The 27,432-nt window shown below is 39.4% G+C and overlaps 1 protein-coding gene across 1 annotated transcript in view; it reads left to right on the top strand.

The window, feature by feature from the left end:
* Rp1 (RP1 axonemal microtubule associated) overlaps nt 1-27,432 on the top strand; it is a 222,221-nt gene that overhangs the window by 159,583 nt on the left and 35,206 nt on the right. Inside the window, exons 17-18 of the mRNA XM_036179670.1 lie at nt 2,947-3,146; nt 9,353-9,439. Of these exons, the coding sequence (XP_036035563.1) occupies nt 2,947-3,146; nt 9,353-9,439 (287 nt within the window). The remainder of the gene's footprint in view (nt 1-2,946; nt 3,147-9,352; nt 9,440-27,432) is intronic.

Raw genomic sequence — 27,432 nt, forward strand, 5'->3', positions numbered from 1 at the left:
ATAGTCTGAGGCTAATGGACTTTGGTTCATTTCCAAAAGCTCATAGCATTAGATGACATTCATTTTTAAATGATGATAGTACAGACTTTACTACATCATAATATGTTACAGATTAAACTATCAAATTTTATGAGTATGTCCTCAGTCTGTGTTGTGTTTGTGCAAATGATGAAAGACCATGTTAGTGTAGAAGGGTCCTTAGCAGTCATCAACTTATTTGCAGATTATATGAAACAACTAAGCCAAACACACACACACAAAAACAAACAAACAAACAAACAAACAAACAAAAAACCCAGTTTCCGCTGTGTAAGAACATTACTGGACTTTGAAGCCACTTCCTCTTATCTGCACAAGCATGTCTCAGCTTCTTTCCTCCTTGCCCTTGCTTTTCATGCCCTCACGTTCCCTCTTTTCACTCTCACTTACAATATCTCATTTCGTTTTCAGCCATACATCGGCACTTACACAGGTTTCCATGGGCATGCTGAACGTGTTATCTCTGTCTGGAGTGTCCTTTATGTCTCTTTGCAAAGTCTAGATTCCTCTCTCTCTACCTAGCGTTTCTTCTGTATCTTCCTCTTTCCTGTCTCTAGCGGTGGAGTGCTCCATGAAGCCCTGCCAATCCCTTTCTCTATCACTCCCTGGTCTGTGCTACATCTGCACTTTACAACACTTCTTACATGTTCTGTGAGTGCATTTGCATGCTTCAGATAAAATATTAGTTTGCCTGTCCTTTCCACTAGATAGTACATACCTTGAGGGCAAGACGCTCTTTAGTTATTTTCTGACTTTCAATCACTGCCATTATTAAAAGAGCAATGCACTTGTCTATGTTTAGTAAATAATATGCATTGAAGTTTTCTTAAATAAAAGTGATCCTTCAAATGACTAAGATACTCTGAGAAAATAGATTATCAGTATCTTAAGGGATACCTGCTGATCCAGGATCTCTAATTTCTTTCCTGAAGCATGATGTACCAGTAGAACTTGTGGATATTTGGTTACAATACTCACAGGAAGTTCTCAGTGTTATTGAGAAGTGTCAAGAGGAGCAGGTTGTAGGTACCATTTGAGTTTTGAAATGTAGATTGTGTCATAGGTTTTCTTGGACAAATTTATGTAATTTTGTATTATGTCCAGATGTCCAAAGATCCATAGTTCTGCCTGGGCTGAAGCCTAGCCTATGTGGCTATGCCAAATCCTCAACCTATGAGGCTTAGTTTCCTACCTGCTTCATGGGTGAAGGATCTTGTAGGACTAATGTGATGACTGAATGAGAGTGACATTGTTATGAGTAAGTATTTTGCATAATACGTAGCACAAAACCACATGTTAAATAATAGCAATGCCATGACTGCTAACAGCCTGGTAAACTGCATTTACAGAACATAGCACCCACTTTATTATTTAACTTCTCTGCCTATTTTCTAGAGTTTAAAACAGACCTTAGTATTTGACTCACCTTAAAACTTATAAGAGATGATTGAATGAAAATTGTGTGTGACACACTTAACACAGAGTTCAAAAATAGAGTCTTGATAAATGGTCATTATTGGGCTTAGGAGATGGTTTAGTAAATAAAGTAATTGCCATGTAAACATGAGGACCTGATTTTTACAGAACTAACATGAAAATCTGATCATAGTGTCTAAAATCTCAGTTTGGGGAGGGTCATAGACAGGTGGCTCCTAGAAGTTCATTGAGTAGCTAGCTTAGCCAATTCAATGTATTTTAGGTGCACTGAGAGACTTTGTCTCAAAAAAAACAAAGGTAGAGAGCAATCAAAGAAAGATACTCAATGTCACCCCTTGATCCAAACACACACACACACACACACACACACACACACACACACACACACACACACACACAGAAGGGGGGGATAAATAAGCAAATAGTGATTATTATTGTATTGACAGATCATCCAAGCCAAGAGAAAGTAACTTTCAGAAAGCATACATTATTTTTTCATAGACTTTCATTTTTAATTTCATATGTAATATTATTTAAATATTAGTTAAGTGTAGCTATTTGTATATGTGAAAAGTCTCACTTGTGGGAGACCAGCTCCCACATTTATTTACCCCAGGGACTTAGAGAGGGATAAGAGACTTAGAGAGAAATATGGAGGGGAGAGAAATAGAAACACAAGACAGCCTCAGGTGGGCCTGCATCCTTATCCACTGGCCCAGAACTTTATTCAAAAGGGCTTTTTATAACAATGCCAAAGGGTGAGGCAAAAAACAAAAACAAAAACAAAAACAAAAAACAACAAACAAACAAACAAACAAACAAACAAAAAACCCATTGCTAGACACAAGCAGTTGTAGACTCTTCCAAACACCTGCACTCAGGCCTTTGGTCTAATCATCCTCTATGCAGTCCTGCTGGGTAAAGCTACTAGGAAACCTCTGCGGGCTCAAATGCTCACTTTAATTCCAAATTCTTTTTATCTCCTTCTCTAGTTTGATATTTTTTAGAAATAGTTCAGAAAAAAATTTCTCTATCCTTGACATACTATTTTAATGTTATTTGAAAGCATGTTTTAATTCATTTTGTTACCTTCTATTGATAGTTATTGGTTATGTATAAAGCTCATGAAGCTAATAAGTAACTTTATGAAAAACCTATGTGCTCACAACCGTCAGCTCTAGCACACCCTCTGTGGTGCAGCACTGAGCACAAGTCTTGGTCCTGGGCATGGCAGGTAATTATTGTTTCCGTGTGGTTTTCTTCAGTAGTGGAGTCAGTTGCCCTGAACTTTGTGTGGTGAGAGAAGCACAAGCTAGCTCCCTGGAGTCTGCACACTTCAGCGCCTCCCTCAACCCACATCGTCTATGCTCCTTTGGGTGTTCTTTGATATTTTGGACTCCAGTGTGACAAAGGATTCTGTTAGCCTAAAGTACCTGATCTGCTCCTTTTATCCTTCTCCACTCTATACAGAAGAAAGAGGGAATTCCCACAGTACTGAGCTTCTTGTGTCAGAAGATAAATGGAAAGTGTTAGTGCTGACTGGAGATACAGGGACACAGGCCAATGTCACTCTCTGGGTGTATGGAGATGAAGGAGTCACTGGACCGATCAGTCTAACCAAGGACAACCCAGAGAAGCTCTTCCTTCCAAGACAGAAGGATGAGTTTCAGGTAAGCAACATCACATCAGCAGTCATTTTATTGTTTGAACATTGTAAAGGCACGTAATATGGGAGGGAGAGAGAGAGAGAGAGAGAGAGAGAGAGAGAGAGAGAGAGAGAGAGAGAGAGAGAGAGAGAGAGAGAGAGAGAGAGAGAGACAGAGAGAGAGAGAGACAGAGAGACTGTATAAAATAAACTTAGTCTGTTATGAACACTGTTAGTTAATTAATTTCCTATTATAATAATTAAAATAAGCATATTTGCTCATGTCTCTTGTGCAAGGAAGAGAGTAAGGTTACAGAAGAAAAATTCTTTTTTTAAAGACATTGCATTTAAAGTCATTGTCCTAAAAATCATCAATTCTATTTCAAGTTGTCCTTGGATAAAAATATATGGGAGACTCTTGGAGTAATGGAAGCTCCTCTTTCTATAGTTGGTGTACTTTCAGACATTGCTCAGCTAAACTGCATGTGTGTGAAGTAATTTCCTAGGCGTTTTCACAGGCCACATTCTGAGTCTCTGCCCATGCCAATTTTAATCTCCCTCTCACTTATTTTTTGCCGGGAGAGTTCTGAGCTATTGTGACTTGAAGATGGCTGGCTGCTTGTCTGATTTATGGGAGCATTGGCCAAATTTCAATTAGGACAGTTACATTGCACTTGACTAATTCTCACCCCCTGCAGGGTGGTAGTAGTATGGTTGTTCAGTGCTTTAACTGAACAGTACTTGCTCATCCTTGACAGTGTCTCTGTGCACACTAGGGAATAGAGAATTATGGCGGCTAACCCAAGTCAGCAGGCTTCCAAAGGTATTTGGAGGACCAGCACCTGGCCTCACTAATATCTGGATGAATTTTGCATCTTCAGCTGTGAGCTTATAGGTCCACATTTACATTCACTAATGGAGTTTTAGTGATGGAGCATGATTGTCTACAGTGATGGAGGGGTACTTTGATGTTGTCCATGGTGTTCACACGTGTTTTGAATGGTTTCTTGAAGATGATAGCTCATAATTCAGAATGCATGTTAGCATTAGAACTCCAAGCCACCAACAGAAGCATGACGTCCCTGATAATGTATCATATGTCATATGTATTGATGTGCTGGTAAATTATATCATAGTTTTTCTGGAAAATATTCACCAGGGTAGAATATTAGAGGCTCATGACTGCACACTGGAACACCTAGAGAGCTTTGAAAACTAATGATGACTGCCTGCACTTGCAGAGAACCTGGTTCATTTCATTTGGGTGCAACCTGGGCACCGACATTGTTAAAAGCTCCCTAAGTGCTTCTAAAGTGCAATCACCATTACTAGTCCTGGTTCCAACACAAGACTATAAGCCTGGTGTGTTGGACTGGTGCTGGCTTCCTGTGTGACAACTGTGTGACCATACAATATTCTCTTTATGTGTAGAATGGGGGCAATGATTTCCATCCTTTTTAATCCATGGGTGATGTATGACAGAAAGAACATAGATAAACCTTAAGAAAGAACCCTATTTGCTACATAATAAATGCATTAAGTCAGTGAAACAGTAATTGTGTCAGTTGTTGCAGTGTAAAATTTAGAGTGCTGAAAATTGGAATACCTTCTTTAATAAATACAGTCAAGTCATACATCATTTTAATGTGTGTTTCTCTCCCTTTATGATTTTGGCTAATGATTTTCTATTTGTTTTATATTTATTTTATGCCATGAAAATTATGTAAGATAAAAAGAAAATTCAAGATGTATTCTTATTTGAGTTCAAAATGGGTGATAAAGCTGCAGAGAAACTTGTAACATCAAAACACATTTAGCTCAGGAACAGTGGTGGCTGGGAGGAACAAGCAGTTTTGCAGAGTGAGTAAGAATCTTTATCATTGGAAGCCAGTGTCCCACAAGTGAGAGCAACTTCAAATCTGGTCCTTTTATAGATACAGGAGAAGTTGCCAAAGAACTCAGAGGTGATCCTTTGAAGCACATTGAAAAGGTCAAAAGATTCAGTGAGTGAGTGCCCGTGAGCTGGCTGGAAAAAAAATATAATTTTTGAAAAGTGAGCCTCTTAATTCTATCCACTGATGAATGATTTCTTGGTGAGATTGTAGTGTGTGACATAAAGTAGATTGCATACAGCAAGAAGCTCTTAGAGCATTTGCCAGTGCCAAACTTGTACAAAACAGTGATGGTCGCCTTTGGGTCATCTGCTGCAGGATTTATCCATGACAGCTTTCTGAATCCAGTGAAACCATATCTGAAAAATATGCACCATAACTGCAATAGTAGTGGTAGTGTTGGTCAAGAAATGAGGTCAGTTCTTCTCCATGATGCCCCACACTCTCTAACTGCATGTGGAACAATCTCTGCTTTAGAAGATGAAAGTATTGGGCTAGAAAGTTCTGCCTCATCCACTCTATTCTCCTGACTTTTGCCAACAAATTACAATCTCTTCAAGCATATCCATTGCTTTTTTTTCAGGGAAAACCTTCCACAAAGTACAAATTTAGTTATAGGAATAAACAAACTTATTTATTACCAACAAAAATGTATAGTTTCATAATTTGATTAATTAAGATGTATTGAGGTTTAGGTATAATAATCAAAAGTTCACAATCTGCAACCATAATTCCTTTTGCACCAACTTAATTGTAAATTGTAAAGAACAGAGGCCCTGGTGTTGTGAATATGAAATTAATATTAAATGAACCTATCACTAGTTCCTTTACTTTGAATTGATTGCTTATCCAATTTCCAGCAATGAAGGATGGGTCTAGGAAGCCTCTCAGCCTCTGCAGATGTGTGAACTACAAGACAGTGATTTAGGTAATACCAGGAGCCAAGGAAGCCTGCAGAATATCAAGTCCCTTTCCGTACCCATTGATTCAGATTCTAAGTTTTAGTAAGATTCCCAGGTAATGTTGTATATATCCTAAAGTTTAAAAAGGCCTGGAGTGAGGATCATGAGGCACTGGGGCCAGGCCTCTTGTAATTGGATAATCCTAAATTAGGATTAGCTCATCCACACTCTTTGGTCTGTGGTACTGTTTCCTGTACTCCTTTCCATTGTGTCATTTGCTGCTTCTGAATTTGTCTTGAACTTTTTCCTTTCAGTCTTCAAGTATTTATACAGCTGTCTTTGAAGATAATGTAGCATATCTGATCAAATAGACTTGAGTTCACATCTTATACTTCTACAGCCTGATGTGTATACAATGTATATGAATTCACATACAATGTGTATGCTTAAGGAAATGACTTAATTTCTTTGAGTGTCTTCATCCTATAAAGTAGACTCCTTAAAGAGCCTTCCTTTCCGGTGGGCTGCTGGGCCATTGGAATAAACCATGCATTGTGAGGAACTGAGGTAGCTCTGAGTATGTCAAGTCCTTGGTGTGTGTGTGTTACTGACAAGAGCCAGCTGGGTCAAAGACCAAAGCTGCAGGTCCACGGAAGTTGGCAAAGCCTTCCTCCTAGGTGAGGCTCAGAGGGATGACATAGCATTCCTGAGGTCCATGTGCAGATGGAAGTAGTGTGTGGAGAAAATGCCCATCATAGCTTTCTCCCTGGATATTTACATCCTTCAGATTGCTCCCTTCCAGAGACAGCTCCCTGCTGAGATTAGCTATGCCTGCCTCATTGGTTCAGCTGTATACTATAAACCCTACTTCCATCTTTGGCTGTATATTGTAAACATACTGATCTTTCTGCAGGCTGCAGTTTCTTGATCAGAGAGCTAATTCCACTTGCTCCCAACTTTTCTATGTTTCTTTGTTTTTGTATTTTCTTTATTCCATGAATGCCCTAATTAGGCCAATCCCTGAAGCCAAGCTGTGCTGAAAAGCAATGCATATCAAACCCTTGTGCCTGGCTGCTATGGATGTGATTACTGTGCTGGGTAGCTCCTATTTCCTGTAGTAACCTGTGCAGGCATGAAGTCACATGCTTCAAGTGACCTGACTTCTCAGATACTCCTTTAGAGTCTTCACTTAGAATGTGGACAAAGGGTAATTTTATAATTGAGAGCAAATTGATTTTTAGGACAACAAAAGTAAATCAACCTCTGTTTGAGACAAATGGGCCCCAAAGATGAAACAACTTCCTACTTCCTCTCATGAAAAGAGCTAGCCTACAAGCTCTGCCACTGAGAACAATTCTGGAAATAAGGAAGTTGGACCCTGCTTTCTCTTCTCCCAATCAGCACTGGCACCATCCATATAACTTGGTGCTGCTTCAGGTCCAGAGATGCTCTAACTCCTAGTGTATAGAGAAAAACAGTGGTGAGCACACAAAAAAAAGAAAATAAAAATATCAAATCCTAGAATGTGGAAGTAAAAGAGTTTTAATGGCTTTGAGTCATCTATGTGGGCCATGGATGGGCAATCACAGAAGTTCCCATAACCTCCTCATACCTGCCTACTTTAGCCTGTAGCACGATATTTTAATGAATTCCTACCTATGGTCTCTAGCAGTAGAGGGTTGCCTATGACAATAGTTACTGATGTAGCTCTTCATTAAGTGATTAGTTGATTAGGTGCTATTGTTCATTTTCTAAATCTTCACAGGTCCATATGTTTTTTATTATACTATAAATATCTGCCTTCAGATTGATTCTTTTCTATGTTGTACATTTTTCCAAGGTGAAGACTATACCACTGTTATCATGTAGCTAAAGTTTTCCTGGTCATGCCTGGCTCCTGCAGCCCTCAGACCCAAATGAACACACAGAGGCTTATATTAATTAAAACTGTATGGCCTAATGGCTCAGGCTTCTTGCTAGCTAGATATTACATCTTAAATTAACCCATAATTCTTATTTATGTTTAGCCATGCGCCTTGGTACCTTTTCCCAGTTCTGCCTTCACATCTTGCTTCCTCTGTCTCTCACTGGCGACACCTGACCCAGCCTTCCTGTTCCCAGAATTCTCCTCTCTGCTTGTCCTGCCTACACCAGACTTCCTGCCTGGTTACTGGCCAATCAGCATTTTATTTATCAACCAAATCAGAGAAACACATTCACAGCATACAGAAAGACATCCCCAGAAGTTTTTATTTTTCGTATCTGTGACTTTGCACAAGGTCTAGATTTCTGCTTTAAATGTATTATGTCTATTCAATATGGGCCAGGGATGTATGTCATAATATTTTCAATTTAAAATCACAAGCATTTCCATTGAGTTCATAGTAATTCTGATGCCAGTTCTCCAAAATAAAAACTGATCAAGTAAATATATTTGTGGATTAGGACTGTTTCTCTTCCTTGAGCATTGACATTTTAGTGGAGGAGTGAAAGAAGTTTTTAAATAGAAGGAAGTTCTGGACTTGCTGGAGTGATATTTTATTTGTGCTCTAATAAATAAAGCTTACTTGGAGATCAGAGGAAAAATCCAGCCACTATATTACATATAGAAGTCAGGCAATGGTAGCATATGCCTTTATTCCTAACATTTGGGAACTGGAGATTCATCCAGATCTCTGTGAATTCAAGGCCATACTGGGAACAGAGCCAGTTGTGGTGGCAAATGTCTTTAAATTTCAACACTAGTTAACCATAAAGGTCTGGAGGTCTGTATAGACAGACAGGAGTGACAGAGCTGGGCAGAAAGAAGTGATGTAGCTGGGCAGAGAAAGGAAGTAAGATGGCAGGGACAGAAAGGATATAGGCATGTGTATACAGGAAGTGGCTCACTGGAGGCTGAGGGTTGTTAAGGTGAGGTTGGCTGTGGCTTGTCCTATTCATCTGATCTCTCAGTTTTCACCCCATTATCTGGCTACAGTTTTTTTTTTTTTAAATTAATAAGACCAGTTAGCAATTAGTAAGACCATAAAGCACAGGTACTTTCTATAAACTTGTAACATTTTTATACATTTAACTTTTATTTGGTGAAAATTTTTGCTTTTCTTCTTAAAGCCCTCTTTCTATGATTGGCATGCAAAAAGTGTTGGCTCTAGTGAGAAATATGTGATGGTCAGAGGACATAGCATGCTCTTTATCCCGTTCTTTCATCTCACTTATTTTTGCATATTCTTAATCAAGTTAAGGAACATTTTTTCTCATTCTGTTTCTTCAAGTTTCATAGACAGGCTTCTAGAGAGGACTCTGTTCTGCAAAGCCTTCTAAGAGTCTCAGCTGTCAGCAACAATTGCAAAGTACATTCATTCTGAAAAGAGCAAAAACATTGTGATGTGCTCAGTTTAAAATACCTTAGTGACTTCTCCCCTTTGCATTTCATCCAGGTTGTTCTGAGCAGCATTGGAGAGATATACAAGATCAGGATAGGACATGACGGAAGGAGTGGGCAGCCAGAGTGGAGCTTGCAGAGGGTAATGGCTTCCTTTGTAATCCATGCTTCATGCTGATGAATAGAGTGGGGAATGGAAAATACTTTAGAAACTGTCCTAAGTAATGTAAACAAAAAATTGTGGACACAATACTCTAAAGTGCTTCATTATGGTGAGATAGATTTTTAACAATAGCATTTTATAATGATATTTATAAAGAGAACTTTTATTAATGGGTGAAAACCTGAAGAATATAGCAAGGAGTTAGAATCAAAGGGCATTTTTGTTCTGTGATATTTATCACCACCTAAGCAGCTAGTGGTCTTTACAACTATTTCTGTGAATCTCTTCCATGTATACTTGTATCTTCACTCTCTCTCTAAATATATATGTATATAGAATCATATAAAATATGAATATATATAAGAGATAAATATATGTGCTTATTAGTATAAATATATTTATATTCAAATGTGCACCTCTCATGTTTTTAATAAAATCTAATTGTTTTATATATACACTTGGATGTCCTATTTATTTATATGCTTGCAATTAATCACGTCAATAATGTCAGCTGAATGCTTGCCAGAAGCCAGCTGCCTTACCAGTGCTATTGTATGTTTACTTAACAGTAGCTCTTTGATTTGGCTCCATTGATGTTCCTACTTTATAGATGAGAAAACTGAGGCTCAATGAAGTCAAATAATTTTGCCACAGTCATTTAGTAAATAGTCATCTGGTATATTGGTCTTGAGAGAATCTTAAGCATTGCCATTCAGCTATTGTTTTTAAAAGTAGTAATTAAACCCTGAGTGGTTCTTAAATTTCTAAATGGAAATAGTAAATTATATGGAAGTAAAATGATAGAGTAGAATTATAGATTGTATCTACTTTAACATCTACTTCTGTCACTGATGTCTTTATAGTGTGTGATATGTTATTGAAAATATCTGAGGTTTAAAATCTGGATAAAACTGGTAAAATCTGACAGAATATTTTTCCAGTTTAAGTATTTTATAATCTTATCTTGTGATCTTTGTTATTGTATCTTGGGTCCTATAATGAAGGTAAATAAGAAAATGTTCGGTTTGCTGAAATATATGATGCATTTTTGTACTTATTACTATAGTTATAGTTATACTTATTACTATTTGTGTGCCTATGTGGTATGTGCATTCATATGCATATGTGTGTGCATGTGAGTGTGTGGTGTGTGAATGTCAGAGGGTGATTTTGTGTTAGATCTCTTTTTTCACCTTTATATAGCTGCAGGGATTGGACTCAGGGCTTTTAGCTTGAATAGAAGGTTTTAACCTGTTGGACCACTCGAGCACCCCTGAATCAGGCTTAGCACATACCCAATGCAGAGAAGTGCAGTTTTATAGCATGAGAACAAGTGAGTGAAGTCAGTTAGTCCAGAAGTCTGAGCACGTGGGAGAGCCCTGTATGGTGGTCGATGGTATAGAGGATGAGAGGGAATCGTAATCATTGAGAGAATTCAAGAGAGACAGGAATGAACTTCTAAGATACAAAACTCACAGAGCCTTCAAATTCACATCCCAAGAAGGACCTGTTGCAGGTGGAGGCACCAAGTTCTGAGAACGAAGAAAGGGGCCATCCTTCCCCCACTTAGTGATAAATACCTCTGGGAATAGCAGAGTATTGGGACAGCCAAAAATAGTGTCAGCAAAAGAATTCAGCAGCTAGAACTGAGGTCCAAAACCAAAGTGATATGGAAGAAGGCATATCTGTATACACTTCCCTTTCAAGTGGTTTCAGATTTATTAAAATTGAAGTAATGAAAGCCTGTTCACTGGTGGCTGTCTCCTTCTTCGTTCTCTACTGTGATGTGTGTGTATAACATGTGTTTTGTCACTTATGGGGTGTTTTAGACCAGTGGCACTTTAGTCATGTAAATATTTTCTCATCATAAAACTCCCACCCACCAAGTGTAGGATCCATTGGTGATTCTGTATTGGTTGCCAAATAGTGAATTTCTGACTACATTTTTACTTATGTATTTCCTGTCATTCTTCACTGAAGTAGAACTTTCTCTTTCCCTTGATTAAAGATTTCATGTATTTATGTAGTCAGCTTTCCATATCTGTGGACTCTGAATGCACATTCAACCAAGTATACATGAAAACATTTTGAAAGAAAAAAGGGTCTTCAGTGAAAATTCCAGACTTCTTTGGTGGTTAATCCTGAAACTATCTAACAACTAGCTATGTAGAGTTTCATTGTATTAGTTATTATAAATAATCTAGAGATTATATAAACTGTTTATGAGACTATAACAGCTTCATGTAAAAACAATGTTATTTGTTATATGGATTTAAGCATTCATTAATATTGATGGGACCCTAGAACCAATCTCTGGTACATCAAGGGATGCTTACACAGCAGAATTTTATTTTGATAGGCTTGGTCTGTTCCGATTTTGATGCTGAAATTATCCTTGACCCTTTAATTTTTCTATATCCTTTTGACATGTTGCTATCCATCTTAAGAGAGCTTCTTTTCTTTCTCACATAAAGATATGTTTCAGACTTATTTAGTACTTTCTTTTGTTGAAGTCTTAGAATCAACTACATTTTCAAGCAACCCTAGCACAAAAGGGTATTAATATTGAACAGTATTTATGTGAGACAACATGAGAAGTTATTTTCCACTAATGCCTAAGCCTGGAGGATGCTTCCTTGGTGTGATAGGCTAGATGTGCTTTCACAAGATGCTCCATAGTCAGTGTTTCCATGGTAAAATGAGCCTTTTATTCCTACCTTGAGTGGGACAGGGTACATAGTAAATATAGTAAAAGCTCTGTGTTGCCTGATTGCAAAGAAATCTGCTTACCAGTGCTTTTAAAACTAAATGTGCCATTGACAAAATATTTCTGAAAATAATCTACTAGCACGGCTGGGCAGTGATGGCACACACCTTTGATCTCAGCATTCAGGAGGCAGATGCAGGTGAATCTCTGAGTTTAAGACCAGCCTGGTCTACAGAGTGAGTTCCAGAACAGTCAGGGCTACACAGAGAAACCATATCTCAAAAAAGAGAATGAAATTAAACAAAACTAACAAGGAGCCTATCAGCATCATATAAAATTTATGTTATCCATTGGTGAGGGAGTTTACAGTGTATGGGGGCTTGCTTAGAAAACAAATGTAGCCGGGCAGTGGTGGAGCACGCCTTTAATCCCAGCACTCGGGAGGCAGAGCCAGGTGGATCTCTGTGAATTCGAGGCCAGCCTGGGCTACTAAGTGAGTTCCAGGAAAGGCGCAAAGCTGCACAGAGAAACCCTGTCTCAAAAAACCAAAAAAAAAAAAAAAAAAAAAAAAAAAAGAAAACAAATGTAACCATTAGACAGAGGCAGTAAGTAGCACACACAGACTGGATTGGATGGTATTGTGGCAAGTTTGCAGTTTGCACCTTCCAGTAGGTGCCTGTATAAGGCTTTGTCGGGGAATGCTCAGGAGGGAAAGAGAGTATAGGGGCTCTCTAGAATTTTGGTGGGATTTTTGCTTACACAGTAGGGATGTCTGTCAGAAAGCTCCAAAGGGTGTCAGCAGCATCTAGGGCCTTCCATAACAAAATACATCTTGCAAATACTTATCAGCAATCGGGCACAGTTTTGTAGGTATATGGAATAGGAAGTCTCTAAGTAGCTCAAGGTTTGATTGTTGATATTTGTTTTCCTTTTATTTTATTATTTTAAATTATGTGAATGTCTGTGTCTCTGAGACTATGGGCTTGCAAGTTCAGGTGCCTTCAGAGGCTAGAGGTGCTACATCCTGCTGGAGCTGGAGTTGCAGGTGCTTGTGAGCTGCCAAACATGGGTGCTAAGAACCAAACTTGGGTCTTCTGCAAAAGCAGTACATGTTTTATAACCCCCCTAACCTCCTCTCCAGCCCTGAGGATATTTGTTTTATTGTAATAAAAATTTAGACTATTTTAAAATTTACTGAATGTTTAAAATTTTGAGTTTATTGTCTATGGGTTTTTGTGCTGGGTCTGAGGCTTCACAAAGAAATAAGAAACAGAGGGACCAATATTCAGAGGCCATCTCTATCTCATTAACATGACAATTATACAGTGGGAAACAATGGATATTTTTATGACTCTACTCATAATTAACAATACATAGGTGTTTATCCTTGACATGACTTAGAAAATGAGATAGTAAGCATGGGATCCCAACAAACCATTTGATCTGGAAGAAGTTGTGTGCTATTAGTGAATTATTATGGTATATATGAGAGAAATTCATAAACTTAATGGGTCTGGCCTTAGCTATGAAAATGATCCCAAATTAGAATGAAAATGGGTCTCGTGGTCAATTTGGGGGAGAAACGAGATTTAATAGCAGACAGAAATTAGAGGGCGGATAAAGTTGAAACCATAGTTACAGCAGTTTTCCAGCAAGAAAGGTAAATGTCTTCTTCAGAGCAGCTGGGAAGGATTTCTGGAGGGAGGACCTTGGAGAGTCAAGAGGGTGAGTGAGGGCACACTTGGGAGATGGGTAAATGTTTAGAGGTTGCATCTCTCAGTTATCAGTGATGGACGCAAATTGTCATGAAATGTTTTTAGTCACATATTTACGTGAGTTATTTGCCATTGCAAGTGGAAGTATCTGTTACTGAGGTAGTTTAGAGTCTCTTTGTACTCGAATGGTCTCTCACTGGAATGGACTTTGGCAGATAAACGTACCCTGATCTTATTCAGGTAGATGCAGCTGATAAATGCAGAGGTCTTTTGCCATCATCTCTTACAGCACTACTCAGTTTTGTAGACATAGTCCTGTGCAAAATGTTGCCATTATCAGTCTGTCTGACAAATAGTCTATTTGCTTGGTGCTTCATGACTGCAGGACAACACGCTTTGCTCAGTGGCATAATTTGGTAATTTTTATGCCTTCTCTATTGGTCCTCTTAATATTTTTTCTTATATAGCATAGACTAGTCACACTCACTTTATGTTTTAGGACAGGTAAGCCTTGACAATTTTCATTTTATACTTTATTATGTCAGAGTTTATGGAAGAGTCCAGCTCAGTCCTTGGACTTCAATGCTAAAATAATTAACAGCACACACAAACAAGTTGTACTCATATGCAAAATGTTTCAAGTATTGCTAGTGTACCCATTGTAAAGAATGGTTCTGCTTGATGTTTGAACTCACCAAGATGACACAGGTATAGTTATTGTCTTCAAGAGTTCAGTCCATCATTGACATACTACATACTTAGCCTTTCTTGGAAACGCAATGCTAATTTTCATAAGCTAGTAAAATTCCCTCCCTCCTGAAAGTTTTGTAAGAATTGAATTGATTCCTCTCCTGCTTTGAGATTCTGAGCAGAAAGCTTGGGTGACTGAGGTGTTATAGCCTAGGTGCTCATTTCTACTGGCAATGCAGTCATTGGAAATGTTGCCATGACTCTCAGATATTTTTCAGGAAATTTGTTTGTCTGTTGGGTGTAATTTCTTAAAGTAATCCAGAAATTTTAAGTTTCTAAGAAACAAAGTGGTCTTGTATGGCAATGCTGTCTTGTAAAACCCTTCATGTTTGGGGCTGTGATTACTCAGGACAAGCTCTGTACTGGAGCTGCAGTTTTTGTCGAGGACATTTCTAGAACCTTTCTGTTCATTTAGGAAACTAAAGCAAGTGCTGGGTATTTTATAATAAAGACAATGCTTATTTTCTGCACTGCTGTTTACAAAGGAAACTGAATAGCTCATATTATAATACAAAATAACTTCTAGAAAGTCACCCCTTTCCTTCCCCACATTTGATGTTGAAGCTGGTGCCAGTCCTCTACTTCACGCTCAGTGGCTCTTTACCAAAGCTAGAACAAAAGTCAAAGTGTTAGATCTTTTAATATAGATAGAATAATATAAGATCATGCTTCAGTATGAAAGCCAGGAGAAAATACTATTTATGAATTAAAAGAGAAGTTTTGTTTCTATAATGATCCATGACAGCCTTTAATGGACTGAGGAAATCTGAACATCTGCCATCATTAGGCTATGTCCCATGAGGTTTTTTCCCCAACTGGTACTGATGCAATCCTTTCACCTTGTGATTACCAAGAATTTACTTAGAACACATTACTGTTTAGGGCAAGTCAGTGGGTCTAGCAAATGTTTGCTGAACTTTTCAGTTTCAAGCTCAAAATCAGTAAAACATAAAAATTAAGGAGTGGCCACCTATTTCCTGACATTCTGACAACTGAGGGCCATCAGTGTACTAGGGTGTCTGTGTCATAGGACCATCAGTGTACTAGAGGGTCTGTGTCATAGGGCCATCAGTGTACAGGGGTGTCTGTGTCATAGGACCATCAGTGTACTAGAGGGTCTGTGTCATAGCACCATCAGTGTACAGGGGTGTCTGTGTCATAGGGCCATCAGTGTACTAAGGGGTCTGTGTCATAGGGCCATCAGTGTATGAGGGGGTCTGTGTCGTAGGGCCATCAGTGTATGTAGGGGTCTGTGTCATAGGGCCATCAGTGTACTAGTGGGTCTGTGTCATAGGGCCATCAGTATAGAAGTAGGTCTATGATATAGGAATATCAGTGTACTAAGGGGTCTGTGTCATAGGGTTATCAGTATACTAGTGGGTCTGTGTCATAGGGCCATCAGTGTACTAGTAGGTCTGTGACATAGGAACATCAATGTACTAGAGGGTCTGTGTCATAGGCACATCAGTGTACTAGAGGGTCTGTGTCATAGGGTCATCAGTGTATCAGGGGGTCTGTGTCATAGGGCCATCAGTGTACTAGAGGGTCTGTGTCATAGGGCTATCAGTATACTAGTGGGTCTCTGTCATAGGGCCATTGGTGTACTAGGGCATCAGTGTCAAAGGGCCATCAGTATAGAAGTAGGTCTATGATATAAGAACATCAGTGTACTAAGGGGTCTATGTCATAGGGCCATCAGTGTACTAAGGGGTCTGTGTCATAGGGCCATCAGTGTATGAGGGGGTCTGTGTCATAGGGCCATCAGTGTATGAGGGGGTCTGGTCATAGGGCCATCAGTGTACCAGTAGGTCTGTGTCATAGGACCATCAGTATACTAGTGGGTCTGTGTCATAGGGCCATTAGTGTACTAGAGGGTCTGTGTCATAGGGCCATCAGTGTACTAGTGGGTCTGTGTCATAGGGCCATCAGTATAGAAGTAGGTCTATGATATAGGAATATCAGTGTATTAAGGGGTCTGTGTCATAGGGTCATCAGTGTATTAGAGGGTCTGTGTCATAGGGCCATCAGTGTACTAAAGGGTCTATGTCATAGGGCCATCAGTGTACTAGAGGGTCTGTGTCATAGGGCCATCAGTATACTAGAGGGTCTATGTCATAGGACCATCAGTGTATGAGGGGGTCTGTGTCATAGGGCCATCAGTGTATTAGAGGGTCTGTGTCATAGGGCCATCAGTGTACTAGTGGGTCTGTGGCATGGGGCTATCTGTGTACTAGGGGGTCTGTATCATAGGGCTTTCAATATGCCTGGGGGGGATCTATGGCATTGTACACTGTTATACTTTTCTTTCTCATTCACAACAAATATTAGGGGTGCTTTGGAGGTCTGACTTCCTTTTACATATCAACCAAGTGTGCCGGTCAGTGCCCATGCTATTATAATAGAACAGTAATCTAAGTTATTGAATTGATTCTAATTTAACTTTTGAGTAACTTCGGATTCAAAGAAGGTGCCTATAGCTGAGCATAGTCAGAAGTGAACTCTGTTGAGGAAAAAACAATTGGAAAGCATTTTAGCAAGTACTGTCAAGTAAAAATTTTTAATCTTTGATTTTTTTATATTTCCTTCTCTGGAATTCACTTTGTTTCAAATCAAGTTATAAACTTTAGAATTGAAGTCACAGGCAAAAAAGATGTTTAATTTCTCCCAATTTGTCACTTTCTAAGGCTTCTCTAACTTTAGTAGGGCACAATTTTACTTGTGCCCTATCCCACAAGTTCTATTAATTAAGTGAAACTCTATCAGAACTCTTCATCAGGGACCCACAGCTGCTTCTCCTTCAGGCTTACTTTCATGAGTAGGTTGCCACCCTTCTACAGTCCAAGGCAGAACCCTGTGCATTCTCCTGAGTTAGTTACTTCTTGTGCTTCTAAATCCTAGGAATCTCAGTGACCTCACTGCTGGACCTTATCTCTATTTTATGTATTTTTCTATTGCATTATCATCATTTTAGTCTAAGTTCCATTTTTGAAGTTTCCTTTCTGCTGAAAGTCTCCTATAATATTTCTTCAGTTTCTTTTTCCAAACATTAGCAAGCAAGCTTCAGAGAGCTGACATGATTTCATGATTTTGAGAGAGAGAGAGAGAGAGAGAGAGAGAGAGAGAGAGAGAGAGAGAGAGCATCATCATCTCTATCCCCAGATGTTCCCCAATCCTGTGACATCTCTGTACGTGGTCATGGCACTCAAGCCTCACTGGTCTCATGCCGCAGACTGCCCTTTGACTCAAAACTGAGTGAGCAGCCAGGGGCTCTCAATTATATCAACCCCTTTTCTTTTCTATGTAACACAGTTTTTTACCTACCATCTTTATATTTGTTTACTGTGTGACCTCCATTGGCAAATGAGTAACAGAATAGGAACTATTCCATAGATACCAAACCTACAATAGTGCTCATCAGATGTTGGGCAAATATTTGTGGAAATTAATTATAAATTGTTCACTTAGGAAATATTTATAAAATATGTGAAAGACTTTGTAAGTTCATGTTGATCAAAGAGAAATCATATAGTATTGCTTAGAATTTCATGGCTGAGCCATGACCATGTGTGATGAACAGGTAAAAGAACATTTTGGAATGCTTGGCTCATTTATAATTCAAAAGGCCAGAGTGGTCCAGAGCCTCTTTTCCAACCTGCTGGCTGCCTCTGCCACACAGTGCTTGCATAAAGTGACTCAAAAATGATAGCATGATTAGTATGAACCCCAGGAAATCTTCAGATTTAGCTGAATTATCTCATAAGTATTTCCATTTCCTTTCATTTTTAGTTACTTCCTGATTTCAGAGTTCTAGAAGGAATCACTGAAAAGAAAGATCAAGTACTGAACTACAACAGGAAAAATAGTTTTTGGCTCAGTGAGCAGCAGGAAGACCAGCTTTTTTTCTGAAAATCTTTAGTCAAATGTTTAATCCCAGAAGGTACCAACAATTTATTGACACTCTCTCAAAATTGTGCTAGTTTATTTGAACTAAACATAAATCTGAGCATTTGAGAGAGCTGCTGTCTGTCCCTGATCCAGTGCTTGTAACTAATGAGAGTAGCAAGAGGTACAGGAGAAAATGTAAGTCTTCAGAGCCCATGACTGACACTGCATCTGATTTGCAAGGACACTTAAAATGTTCTTTAAACCGGGCAGTGGTGGCATACGCCTTTAATCCCAGCACTCAGGAGGCAGAGCCAGGCATATCTCTGTGAGTTGGAGGCCAGCCTGGACTATAGAGTGAGTTCCAGGAAAGGCGCAAAGCTACACAAAGAAACACTGTCTTGAAAAAGCAAAACAAAACAACGCCCCCCCCCCCCAAATAAATGTTCTTCAAGAGCAGTTAAAGCCTGTGACCTTTTCACATTCCAACACCAGAAATAAATGTTAATCCCTGACCTTGGCACTGGCTCTCCCTGCCTAGAACCAGATCTTATAGCATATCTTCCACATTTCCAATGTTCATCATGTGCTGGTGTGTATAAAGCCAGCAACATACCAACACATTCCTCTGCATAGTACTTGGAAGATATTAGAAAGGAGCTCCAAACCATAGTTTAAAAAATTTTTGATTTCATTTTACATTTTAAAAGGAACTTTAGATTTCTTTCAATGAAACACAATTTTTAAAATTTTATTTATTTACTTTTGATTTTTTTTTTATTTTCTGAAAATAGATTTTTTTCTCATACAATGTATCTTGATCACAGTTTGCCCTCTCTCTATTCCTCCCACTCCTTCCCCACCTCCTCTCTCGTCTGGATCCATTTCCTTTCTGTTGCTCATTAGAAAAGAATAGGCTTCTAAGAGATAACAACCAAAAATGACAAAATAAAATACAATAAGATAAAAAATCATAACATCAAGGCTGGACAAGGCAACCCAACAGAAGGGAAATAGCTTCAAGAGTAGCCACAAGAATCAGAGACCCACTCCTTCATACACTCAGGAGTTCCATACAAATACAAAGCTGAAAGCCATAGTATATATGCAGAGAACCTGGTGCAGACCCATGAACACTCTGTTCTTGGTGCTTCAGCCACTGTGAGGTCATATGAATCTTTCTCAGTTGATTCAGAGGCCTTGCTCCCCTGGTGTCCTCATGCCCTCTGGCTCTTACATTCTATCAGCCTCCTCTTCCACAGCGTTCCCTGAACTCTGAAGGTAGGAGTTTAATGGAGACATTCTGTCTAGAGCTGCGTGGTCCCAAGGTTTCTCTCTTTCTGAGAAATGCCTAGCTGTGCGTCTATGTATTTATTCCCATCTGCTACAGGAAAAAAGGCTCTCTGATGATGGCTGAGCTAGGCACCAATATATCAGTATAACAGAATATCACTAGGAGTCATTTTATTGCTACTTTATTTTAAAGACTAGTAGTATTTGGTTTTATCTTAGGTCTCTTGGCTATCTAGTCTCTTTCTCTGGTTCTTGGCCACCCAAATGGTATTGGTTATGGGTTCTGTCTCATGGAGTGGGCTTTAAGTCAAATCAGACATTGGCTATTCCTACAAGTTCTGTGCTACCATTACTCTAGCATATCTTGTAGAGAGGACATATTGTATGTCAAAGGTTTTGTGGTTGGTGTTTGTTTCTCTTTGGTAACCCACAGAGTCTAGAAAAAAAAAAAACCCAAACATCGTGAGTGAGGTAACTCAGATTCAGATAGATAAATATGGTATGTATTCACTTATATTTGGATAATTAACTATTAAATAAATGATAGTCAACCTCCAATCCATAGATCTAGAGAGGTTAGGTATAGAGAAAGGGACCAGGGGGACATATGGATCTCCTGGGAGGGGAAATAGATTGGATTTTATGGTGGACTGCCGGTGGGGTGAGATGTGAATTGGAAGATCAGGTGGGGAGAGTGGAAAGGACATAGGGTAGAGCAGGGGAATGTAGGGAGAGACAGCTAGAATTGAGAAGCATTTGAGGCATGGTAAGGAAACATAGTGCTACGGGAAATCCCCAAAATATATGAGGGCAACCCAAATAAGGTCTCTTTAATAATAGGGTAACAGAGTCCCATCTGGCCATCTCTTGTCACTGAATAAGTTTCCCAGTATAGGGACTGGGTGGCCAAGGGGATCTCATAGAAATCCCCAAATAACCCAGTGTATTGCTATCCACAAACTGACTGCAGGGCCCATTGCTGAGGACAACACCCACAGTACTCATGGGCAATTCATCCTTTATGTAGTTGGGAAGACAAACAAGTATGAAGTTACTTCTGAAAGACTTGTCTTGGTTTACTGGGATATGAAGACAATGACATGGGGAAATGGTCCAAAGGAGCAGGGCTTCTCATCATGTTCTGTCATCAGGGAGGCAACCGCCCTGAAGACTTGCTAAGACCAGTGGACAGTTTTGGGCTTCTCTGCAGCTTGCACATGTTGGAATGCACTTGCAGGGCAATAGAAACTTTAAAGTGTTCTGTTGTGTGCCTTGCTTTGGTAATGGACAAGAAAACAAATTCTCTTTTGAGTTTCTCCAGTAGTTTACTTTTTTGGTCACTGCCACAGGCAGAATTGAGATCTTTCAATTGAACAAAGTCTCTTTCAAATATCCAAGTTTCCATTTTCTTGTGGATAAAATTGTCATAAATTTACCACCCTGCTTGGTGATGGTTAAAAGATAAATTTTTCCCTTTGGATTCTTTTTTTTCTTTATTATTATGTGTTTAAAATTTTATATATCAGCCATGGGTTCCCCGGTCCTCCCCCCTCCCGTCCCCACCCCCACCTTCCCCACAACCCCTACCCTCCATTCCCATGTCCTCCAGGGCCAAGGCACCCCTGGGGATTCATTTAAACCTGGTGAATTCAGTACAGGCAGGTCCTGTCCCTCCTTCCAGGCTGAGCAAAGTGTCCCTGTGTAAGCCCAAGGTTCCAAGCAGCCAGATGCACTAAGGACAGATCCTGGTCCCACAGCCTGGGTGCCTCCCAAACAGATCAAGCTATTCAATTGTCTCACTTATCCAGAGGGCCTGATCCAGCTGGGGCTCCACAGCCTTTGGTTCATAATTCATGTGCTTCCATTCATTTGGCTATTTGTCCCTGTGCTTTTTGCAATCTTGGATTCAACAATTCACACTCTTGCAGACCCTCCTCTTTCTCGACAGTTGGACACCTGGAGCTCCACCTGGGGCCTTGCCAAGGATCTCTGCATCCACTTCCATCAGTTATTGGATGAGAGTTCCAAGACGAATGATAGGGTGTTTAGTCATCTGATCACCAGACTAGGTCAGATCAGGCTTTCTCTCGACCATTGCCAGCAGACTACAGAGGATATATCAGTTTGGATTTCTGGGGACCTCTCGAGCACTCTGCCTATTCCTGTTCTCATGTGGTCTTCATTTATCATGGTCTGTTATTCCTCATTCTCCCTTTCTGTTCTTGATCCAGCTGGGATCTCCTGTTCCCCTAAGCTTTCTTTCCCTCAAATCTTGCCCTTCATTACTCCCACTGTCATCCAGGTTGTTCATGTAGATCTCATCCATTTCTCTGTCACTGGGTGATCCTTTGGGTCTTTCCTAGGGTCCCATTTTCTAGGTAGCCTCCCTGGAGTTGTGTAGCAGTCTAGTAATCTTTGTTTTACATCTAGTATCCTCCTATGAGTGAATACCTCCCATGTTTGTCTTTCTGAGTCTGGGTAACCTCACTCAGGAAGATTTTTTCTAGATCCATCCATTTGCCTGCAAACCTTATGATGTCATTGTTTTTCTCTGCTGAGTAGTACTCCATTGTGTATATGTACCATATTTTCTTTATCCATTCTTCAGTTGAAAGGCATCTAGGTTGTTTCCAGGTTCTGGCTATTACAAACAAAGCTGATATGAACATAGCTGAGAAAATGCCCTTGTGGTATGATTGAGCATTCCTTGGGTATATGCCCAAGAGTGCTATAGCTGGGTCTTGGGGGAGATGGATTCCCAATTTTCTAAGGAAGTGCCATATTGATTTCCAAAGTGGCTGTACAAGCTTGCATTCCCACCAGCAGTGGAGGAGAGTTCCCCTTGCTCCACATCCTCTCCAGCATAAGCTGTCTTCTGTGCTTTTGATCTTAGCTATTCTGACAGGTGGAAGGTGGTATCTCAGAGTCGTTTTGATTTGCATTTCCTGGATAATTAGGGATGTTGAGCAATTCCTTCAATGTCTTTCAGCCATTTGAACTTCCTCTGTGGAAAGTTCTCTGTTTAGTTCTATAACGCATTTCTTAATTGGACTGTTGGGCATTTTGATGTCTAATTTCTTGAGTTCTTGATATATTCTGGATATCAGCCCTATGTCAGATGTGGGGTTGGTGAAGACCTTTTCCCATTCTGTAGGCTGTCGCATTGTCTTGTTGACCGTGTCCTTTGCTCTACAAAAGCTTCTCAGTTTCAACAGGTCCCATTGATTGATTGTTTCTCTCAGTGTCTGTGCTACTGGTGTTATATTTAGAAAGTGATCTCTGGTGCCAATGCATTCAAGAGTACTTCCTACTTTCTCTTCTATCAGGTTCAGAGTAGCTGGATTTATGTTGAGGTCTTTGATCCACTTAGACTTAAGTTTTGTGCACAGTGACAGATATGGATCTATTTGCAGCCTTCTACACATTGACATCCAGTTATGCCAGTACCATTTGTTGAAGATGCTTTCTTTTTTCCATTGTACAGTTTTGGCTTCTTTGTCAAAAATTATATGTTCATAGGTGTGAGGGTTAATGTCAAGGTCTTCAATTCGATTCCATTGGTCCACATGTCAGTTTTTATGCCAGTACCAAGCTGTTTTTATTACAGTAGCTCTATAGTAGAGCTTGAGGTCGGGGATTGTGATGCCTCCAGAAGTTGTTTTATTGTACAGGATTCTTTTGGCTATCCTGGGGTTTTTGTTTTTCCACATGAAGGTGAGTATTATTCTTTCCAGATCTGTGAAGAATTGTGTTGGTAATTTGATGGGGATTGCATTCAATCTGTATATTGCTTTTGGTAAGATCGCCATTTTTACTATGTTAATGTAGTTAGAGTTTTCCTGCCTGGTCCACAGTCAGGACAAAACTCTCTCACCCACCAGGCCTATAGACGCTCAGACTCAAACAAGTAATCACACAGAAACTTACATTGTTTAGAAACTGTATGGCTGTGGCAGGCTTTTTGTTATCTACTTTTTCTATTTTAAATTAACCTATTTCTATTAATCTATACTTTGCCACATGGCTCATGGCTTACCAGTACCTTACATCTTGTCATGGCGGCAGCTGGTGGTGTCTCCTCCCAGCCTTCTTGTTCCCCACCTTCTCCTCTTCTTTGTCCCGCCTACCCTATCCTTCCTGTCTGAATACTGGCCAATCAGCACTTTATTTATACAGAGTGATGTCCACAGCACTTCCCCTTTTCTTTTTTGTTAAAAAAGGAGGGTTAACTTTTATATAGTAAAATTACCAATAACAAAACAATTATCAAGCAAGAATTACAGTTACAATATTAAAGAAGACATCCTATCTATCTTATATCTGTGAGTCTAAGCTTTTATATCTAACTTATCTTTTATCATAACTGAGGAAATTATAACTATCTAGTCTTCAACCTCATCAAAGATCTCAGAAGGATATAACCTGAGAACTGGAAGAAGGATGCAAGCAACTTTCGGGAGTCTTGCAGGGTAGACAGAGACAGCTGGCAGCCTGGACAGTCACCTAATGTTCCTTTGTAAAGTTGGGACATTTGTCTTTAGCCCACAGGGCTAGAGTCTCTCGTTCACTTCTCTCAGTGTCCTGTAGAATGTCTGGCAGTTTTCTCTGCGAAGCAGGAACCTGAAGGACCATTTTGTCAACCAAAGTTTAGTGGTCACCTTTCTATGGATCCTGCACGTCCAGTCGATCAAGCAGTCCAGGCAAGAACATTTTCTTGCTCAAATGGCTAGTTTTGCCAAGGTGAAGATAAACTCCACATGAAGTGTCTTTAATGCCCATCCTCCTCTCTGAAGTAAATCCGGTGCTGCCAGGAGCAGACATGTCTCACTATAGAAAGTCTAAATTTTAAAAATATTTTAAATGCCATATTCTGTAGACCTTTGAATTGTTTGAAGATTGCCTGTCTATCTGAAATATCTCTGTGTATACCTAGAAGACTTAACTAACATGTCTATGAGTATGATTATCATAGATGACCAGTTATTAATCTATTTTTAATTATCCATTACAATTTTAAATGAGCTGTACAAACATAATACCTTAAACAAGAGTAGAAGTATACACACAGTATAACAAAATTAACTTTAAGTTTGTATTAATAGAATAAAATCTATACCAATGTAAAACATTTTAAATGAGTTGTTGCGCTTTTGAAGTAAGTTCATTAATCTACCCTTTCATCTTATCATATCTATATCATATTCCCTTTTTATCTTTAGAAATAAATTGCATTTATAATCAACCTTTTTTAAATAAAATATTGGTTTTGCTCTGTCCCACACCAGAGGGCTCTTCTGATTTGGGACAAAAGAATCTCTTAACCTTTTTTTTTTTTTTTTTTTTTTTTTTTAACAGTGTGCTTGGGTTTAGAGAAGGAGTGAGCCAATTCCATCTCCAAAGCCAATTCCATCTCAAAATTCCAATTTTGGGAAATTGGGCGCAGTTTTTCTTACTATTTTTTGTTGGAGGGGGCACTGTATCTTATGGGGACATAAAGAAAATTTTAGGATTATGGAGTAGTCCATGAGGGTAAACCTCTGAGCCAGTTGTCTTGAAACCCTTCTGGATGTCGGATCATCTGGGCCATGGTGTCATTGGAGACCTTTCAGGTGGTCTTGGCTGATCAAACGTGATGTATCTTAATCTGGAACAAATCCACAGCCTCTGGCTTTCTGTGGAAACAAAAGCAGAGACTCCTTTCCAAAGCAACATATCCTTATATCCAAATTTTGAAGTCAAGGTACCTTTAAAATTTACATATTTGTTTAACTCAACAGCTTTTATGATCAAATCTTTTTCTGTAGTTAAAAATCCCAAAGACAAGACAAACAAGATTCTCTGTGTAATATCCATCTTTGTAAGACTGAAACTCTGTTGTGGCAGCTGGCTCTGCCCTGCTCAGCTTCCCAACGTGGTGGTGGTACAGTTTACCACAAGCTCTGGGTCTGGAGCCATGTGTACCATCAACTATCAGAAGCAGTTTTATCAAAGCAGAGCATAGCCAAGAAACCTTTTTTTTTTTTTTTTTTTTTTTTTTAAGGTAGCAAAGGCTAAATAAATCATGTAGCAGAGTAAAGTGCCACTTGTAGATTCCTCATTCCCACCACACTGCAGGTCAGACGCACACGCCAGGAACCCGCCATAGTAGTTTAAACTGGTGGGCTGCAGCTAACTTGAGAGAGAAAACTAGGAAGCTGTTTTTAGCTCCGTTTTAGAATCTTTTTTCTCAGGTTTTAGGTGGAAACTCTTGTCCCACGTTGGGCGCCATTTGTAGTTAGAGTTTTCCTGCCTGGCCCACAGTCAGGACAAAGCTCTCTCACCCGCCAGGCTCAAAGACGCTCAGACTCAAACAAGTACTCACACAGAAACTTACATTGTTTAGAAACTGTATGGCTGTGGCAGGCTTTTTGTTATCTACTTTTTCTATTTTAAATTAACCCATTTCTATTAATCTATACTTTGCCACATGGCTCATGGCTTACCAGTACCTTACATCTTGTCATGGCAGTGGCTGGTGGTGTCTCCTCCCAGCCTTCTTGTTCCCCACCTTCTCCTCTTCCTTGTCTCGCCTACCCTATCCTTCCTGTCTGGCTATTGGCCAATCCACACTTTATTTATACAGAGTGATATCCACAGCATGTTAATCCTGCCTATCCATGAGCATGGAAGATCTTTCCATTTTCTGACATCTTCTTCAATTTCTTTTTTCAGGGACTTAAAGTTCTTGTCATATAGGTCCTTCACATGCTTAGTTAGAGTAACCCCAAGGTATTTTATATCATTTGTGACTATTGTAAAGGGTGATGTATCACTGATTTCCTTCTCAGCCTGTTTGTCTACTGTATATAGAAGGGCTACTGATTTTTTTGAGTTGATCTTGTATCCTGCTATGTTGCTGAAGGTTTTTATTAGCTGTATCAGTTCCTTGGTTGAATTTTTGGGGTCACTCATGTATACTAACATGTCATCTGGAAATAGGGGAGCTTGACTTCTTCCTTTCCAATTTGTATCCCCTTAATCTCTTTATGTTGTCTTATAGCTCTGGCTAGAACTTCAAGTACTATATTGAATAAGTATGGGGAGAGGGGACAGCCTTGCCTTGTTCCTGATTTTAGTGGTATTGCTTTGAGTTTCTCTCCATTTAATTTGATGTTGGCTGTTGGCTTGCTGTAGATTGCCTTTATTATGTTTAAGTATGTTCCCTGTATTCCTGATCGCTCCAAGACCTTTATCATGAAGGGGTGTTGGATTTTGTCAAATGCCTTTTCTGTATCTAGTGAGATGATTATGTGGTTTTTTTCTTTGAGTTTGTTTATATGGTGTATTACACTGACAGACTTTCGCATGTTGAACCACCCTTGCATCCCTGGGATGAAGCCTATTTGATCATGGTGGATAATTGTTTTGATGTGTTCTTGGAGTCTGTTTGCCAGAATTTTATTAAGTATTTTTGCATCAATGTTCATGAGGGAGATCGGTCTGTAGTTTTCTTTCTTTGTTGCATCTTTGTTTGGTTTAGGAATCAGAGTAATTGTAGCCTCATAGAAGGAGTTCGGTAATATACCTTCTGCTTCTATTGTGTGGAACAATTGAAAGAGTATTGGTATTAAGTCTTCTTTGAGGAT

The sequence above is a fragment of the Onychomys torridus genome, chromosome 2 (assembly GCF_903995425.1).
Source record: "Onychomys torridus chromosome 2, mOncTor1.1, whole genome shotgun sequence".
Lineage (NCBI taxonomy): Eukaryota > Metazoa > Chordata > Mammalia > Rodentia > Cricetidae > Onychomys > Onychomys torridus.